The 6266-nt window shown below is 30.2% G+C and overlaps 1 protein-coding gene across 1 annotated transcript; it reads left to right on the forward strand.

The window, feature by feature from the left end:
- Nucleotides 1-236: 236 nt before the first annotated feature.
- Nucleotides 237-6029, forward strand: LOC131853426 (uncharacterized). Its single transcript, XM_059204310.1, has 7 exons — nucleotides 237-311; nucleotides 515-563; nucleotides 3040-3117; nucleotides 4270-4329; nucleotides 4791-4865; nucleotides 5004-5105; nucleotides 5973-6029. The coding sequence occupies exons 1-7, from the start codon at nucleotides 238-240 to the stop codon at nucleotides 6027-6029; spliced, it is 495 nt and encodes a 164-aa protein (XP_059060293.1). The 5' UTR covers nucleotide 237.
- The last annotated feature ends 237 nt before the right edge of the window (nucleotides 6030-6266 follow it).

Consider the following 6266-nt stretch of genomic DNA (forward strand, 5'->3'; position numbering starts at 1 on the left):
CGAGAGCGACTTTATTTTATACTATGTAATAACATACATAGTTCAAACTATCTTTACTTGAGATGGTGTTGTAGGAACTGTGCTGGGTTATTATTGTATCGTTACAATATAATAAATTAATAATATTTATTTAACGACGAAATTGTCATTTGATTTTATTTTGTAATTATAAAAAGTTATATTTATTGTTTTGCCTCTATTTTACTTTCAGATAACAAGTTCGGATCTACGTCAAATATGAATAGGACACTACTTATAATTTTAATTGGAGTAGCTCTAATAGCAGTGATTGAATCGAAGCCATGTTCTAGGTAATATTATATTGATTCCAAGATCACTTTAACAAGAGAATCTTTTTAGAAGAATCTAATACCTACCCCACAGATTAGTCTAGGAAACTTTCTGTCTGTATATATATTAATTTAAAATGAATTTTCTCCAGTCCAGTCCTTCAGCAATTATCTAAACGTGCAATCAACTTTACATATCTTATTGATATTGTTTCACATTACAGGAAAAGTAGACGGTGTGGCAGAACGAAATGTGCTCGAGATGACGTTGAGGTATTGTGTTTTTTTCTCAAAGATAACGGAATACTGATAGGGTCTAGAAATATTGATAAAAAATATCTTATTGCCAATGCACAATATTATTGTTTTCAGAAAATATTACGAACATAATACACGTGTTATGGATATTTACTTTATGTACTGCTAAGTGTTTCCAGCTACTCGGACTGCTATTTTAAAATAAAAATTATCCTATCTCCGTCCTGGTGATACAATCTGTCTTCTTATCAGACATTAAATTTGAGTAAAATTTGAGTAAAACAAACTTACATGACAACATGACAGAAAGTTTCTCTTCACACATTATCATTTGTAATATGCGACCATTATGTCGAGTTTACTGTGTACTTTTTTAACCATTTACTTTTTTGATACAACTTTTTATTTTGGCATGTATATAAATCCAAGCACACTAACCCGAACATTTCAATATTACTCGAATAAAAACAAAGATGATGATCCACTTCATGGAAAGACATAGCCTATATAAAATATAACAGGTAGGTATAGCATTATGGACATCACGAAACGGTGAGATCCGTTGTATCTCTTTATTGTTGCCATTCCTGCAGAGTCGTCTATAATGTTAGTGTACCCTGCTATTTAACTGCCATATTGCACTATGCTAACTTCAATACAAATTACAATGGTAACTACTAAGACAAAAATCCATACTAATAATAATATAATATAAACAATACACACGTAATATCAACACCCACACCGTTATAGACAATTATACACATGACTGCAAATGCTTGTACCGTGCGAAGAATAGAATCCGCGACCATCGGAAGTAAAGCGGTGTGCTAAACTGCTAGAACACTGAGACCATCAAATATAGTTGTATATGTATTTTTTTTACATTGGTATATCTACTGTATTTATTATCTATAGATTATAATAAATAAAAGATCGTTTTTAATGCCAATTTTGGGGAAAAACAGGTTACACGCTATCTGTAATTCCCCTAAACCGGCATTTACATACATATATATTAAGGAACTAGAGATTTAGCGCGACTTTATCTACGATTTTTTTTAGGACACTTATCATAATTAAATTGTGACTAATATGTTTGTTTTCTAATTGTCATTGCTTTGTATATCTTTAATTATTAAAATACTTTAGTCTTACGAGATTCATAGGAGAGACAAAAAAAATACAGTCTACTGGGAATGTGGCTTAAATTTATTATCTACCATACAGTCATACAGATCCATTTATTTTACTATAAGTATGATTCGCGCAATATTTTATCATTAACGTCAATAAAATGAGTTCATCGATTTCGCTTGAAGATAAGTATTTAGATCAGATCAGAGGCGAAGGTGTTGTTTATAAATTGACAACTTAATCTATGCCAATAGATATCAAATAAATAAATATAACTGTTATTTAATTATCATATTGATCTTGATACAGTACTAGGTATATGATTGATCGCTTGTACCATCATAAGTATAGTTTTATTTGATAAACACTATCGAACATATATAAAGTAATTTTATTTTATATGACAAAGGATCTTGTGGCTCACCTGATGGTAGGTGATTATCGCCGTCTGGGTGCTCATGGACGTTAAACTTGGTAACACCAGGGAATTGCAAGTGTGTTGCCGGCCTTCTTAAAGGTTCGATATTGTATCGGTTCGGATATACCATTACTGGAAGGTGAATCTACAATGTGATTGTGCGTGGCAAAGAGTTTCTAGAAAAACGCCATTCATCCAGATAATCAGAATAGTATTTTAGTTTCTAGCGGGTGGTATGATAGTAAAATTCAGCATTCTCAATCCGAACAATTCCTCAGAACACTTACCGTGAGATGCAATGTATCGCTGCAAAGTCAATGTGTTGAGTCTGTCACAAAGACGTTGATTACCAATGTTTCTGGATGCTCGATTCTGAATGCGGCCGAATGGAAATAACTGGTATTGTGGTGCTCCCGGCCAGAGATGAATACAGTATTTCATATGCGGCCGGATCTGTGCCTTGTATAGTTGCAAGCGATTGGCCACCGTAAAATACCGTCTGACTGTACTGGTCTAACTTTTTAAAGAATTTTTAGCCTTGTCCTCCAAATGACCGCAAAATTGAATACCACTAGATATATCAACGCCAATATTTCGAAATTAGGCTTCATATCAAGGAGAGTGTCTTGAAACTGAGGAGACATGATAAATAGAGTTTGTTTTGCCATAAACGCGCACACTTGTGTCTTCTTGGGTTTGAATTAAACAAGATTCTTCTAACCCTAAACCGAAACTTGCTGGAGTGAAAACCTTGTACCAAACTCGATCAAAAACCGATATCAATAAACTAACTTATAGAGCCCCCACTCTCAACTGCCTATGCACATCAATGTCACCAGCTGAGCGACCTTGGTGAAAGCCATATTTGCGATCAGAACTAAACTGGTTCTTTCAGCTATTGTATTCCTAAATACTTATGTATTTATGTACTTTTAGAAGTATAGCTGCGATGATTCATCATCGTCTTCATCATCATCATCATCATCATCTGAAGAAGATAACCATAAGAAATGCGTAAGTTTGTTTATACATTACGTTGTTTTTTAAGGTGTTATTTTACCAAATTTTCTTTGTCTTTACATAATTATGAATTGTTGTTTCTGTTAATGTTAAATAAACAAATATAATTATAAGGTAATTCATTAATAGATAGTTTCGTTTGGTTACTTTATTTGTTGTTGTAGTTTGATCACCATCAGTATACGTCGATTTACAAATGTTGATGCATACGTAGTTGCACCCCTAGTATTCAATATAGGAGTTCATATTAGGGTTACACGTTAGCATATATTTATATATAATCTATATATTGTACAATCTATAGTAATATATACATAATATAGTCATATATAGATTGGTAATTACATTATGGATGTATATATTTCAGTTATAACGTTCACAGTGAATATTAGAAAGAATATAGATAATACAATGAGTATAATAAAGGTACAAGGGTAGTCGTAAAATGTATATCAAGCCAGGAATCACACATTTTTATTATTTTTACTTTGTTTTATGATAAAAACTGTTTCAAAGGTATTATACTGGTGTACCCTTTAAGACTTACCCTGTATAATAGTCTACTATTATACAGGGTAAGTGAGAGTTACAGAGATTTTCAACTATTGACACATTAATGTTCATATTTTGCAGAATAAATATTTGGCTTAATCCAAAGTATCATCAGCAATCGAATTAATTTAAATACTTATCGGGTAAATATCAGTCATACAATAAAATATAGGTACTACATCATTCACGGTACTCTCCATTTCTTTTTATAACATTGTTAAGCTGTCATTGGGTTAGTGATCTTTTAATGTATGATATCATAAATGAATGCTGCAAGTATAAGCTTGTGTTACCGAGTTGTAGTAAAATTACTGGATATGAAGGCATGACGTCTTAATGGCAATAGGTACATGATTTGTCCCACAGTGGTCATATAATGTCCGTGGTGCTGTCAATGTATACAGGCTATTGATACCACTTATTATCTAATAGGCCGCTAGCTAGTTTGTCATTTCTGTTACATAAAAATATAACAAATAAAAAAACATAAGGTACTTATATCTTGGGCATATAATTGTTACGTATATCTTTATTAATTAAGAACAAATTTAATTTTGGTTATTATTGGAATAAGATCTTATTTCTTTGCTCCAGGATTCCTCGTCTTCATCTTCATCATCGTCATCGTCTTCGGAAGAAGATAAAAACGGATGTGTAAGTTATCTAATTATATTAAATAAAACACTATCGTAAAATAACCGCTGCTTCTTGAAACGCATTCGTATATATTTACATGTGTAAAATGGAACGGCCAGTAACTATAACTATTTACGATATTTTATATATTTATAACAAATGAAAATTATAATAGATTTGCATATAAAATGCTCTATAAAAACACGTCGTTATTTTATAAAATAACTAGCTGTGTTACTACTGTTTATAAAATAACCCGCTCTTTTCCCGCATGAAATTTATAGCCTGCATGCTATTCTGATGTATAAACTATATTAATGTAAAGTTTCATCAAAATTCGTTCAGTATTTTTTGTTTGAAAGAATAACAAACATCATTATCAATGATAGTGTTTTATAAATCCATCCATATTCATAAATTTTCGCGTTTACAATATTAGTAAAATTATAGAAATATACATATATATCTTATTATGGCAGGGACGAAGCAAGGGAAAAGATAGTTCATCATCATCATCTTCATCATCATCGGAGGAAGGCAACGATTTGAAATGTGTAAGTTAGTACATGAAATTATACAAAATATTAATATTTAACGAAATATTTATGCTATGTATGTATATATTATTTATTTATATATATTTATGCTAAAAGGAAACAAAGTTAACGTATTATATTTTTTAATCAAACCAGGGCCGGAGTAAGGGGAAAAATGATTCATCCTCTTCTTCTTCCTCATCATCTTCATCATCAGAGGAAGATAATGAATGTCAATACAAGCCTCGTGGTCACCACGTAAGTAATAATTGTTTACATACGTAAAATCAAAATTTGAGCCGGATAACTAAAAATATCCTCAGAGTCACTTCGTAAGATATTTTTTAGTTATCCCTTGTGTAGTTGCTAATTCCACTGTTATATACATACAAGCATGTACATAAATAAACAGATAATTAATAACAAAGTAAGGTACTTGGGGTATGAAATACATGAGACAGAGATTAAAAAATTCGAAATTTGACTTGGTGAACACTATTAGTTAATATTCTGCTTATTGAATAAATTTATTTTAAATTTAATAAGGTTAATTAACAATAATTCATTATCATATGCTTAAGGCTATTTTATTAAAATTACTGTTGTCACCCACTATATTTCAACTAATTACTAAAATAATTTGTTTGTTTGTAACACTTTATTGTACAGTTAAAATAACAGGATAACATAATGTACAATAATAAGTATTATGCTGCTTAAGGTGCTTTACACAATTTATGTATCCACAATTTTAATATTACACTACATTAGTAAAGAAAATTAAAATTTGGAATTAAATAAAATGTGAGAAGAAAGAATGTGTATGAAAAGTTGAAAATTCCAACTCTAATTATTTTAATTCCATTGATTTAGATTTATTTTAAAGGATTTTTTATCTATATGATATGGCAAACAAGGTGACGACCCACTGGTAAGTGGTAATGGTTGGTTATATTATGATATAAACAAAACTAATTAGGAATGTGGTTTCTCAGGCCAATTTCATCTCTTCTCCCAAAACAAAGTATGAGATTGAGATACCTGTAATATTTATAAGTAATAACATACATACAGATACATGTCGTTGTATTGTATGACTTCAATTAATAAATATTTTATTTTCAGATCAAAAAATCGAGACATTTACGAGATGTGCGGTCAGAAAATAACATACTAATTTAAATGCTTCTAATTTTTATTATAAATGAATTATATATATACAGGTACTGTTGAATACAACAACATTACGTAAATATACTAATGTTAATAATGTATTACAGCATGAATCAAAAATATTGAATACTTAAGTATTTATAAATGAATTTCTAATTTTTTTTTTAAAGCACCCAATATTTTTTTTATAGTGGCAAATAATGTAGCTATAAGTACAAATATTATATCATTATCACTTACGGAAAA

Source organism: Achroia grisella, unplaced genomic scaffold (genome assembly GCF_030625045.1).
Source record: "Achroia grisella isolate CSIRO2021 unplaced genomic scaffold, CSIRO_AGI_Agris_v1 utg900, whole genome shotgun sequence".
Taxonomy (NCBI): domain Eukaryota; kingdom Metazoa; phylum Arthropoda; class Insecta; order Lepidoptera; family Pyralidae; genus Achroia; species Achroia grisella.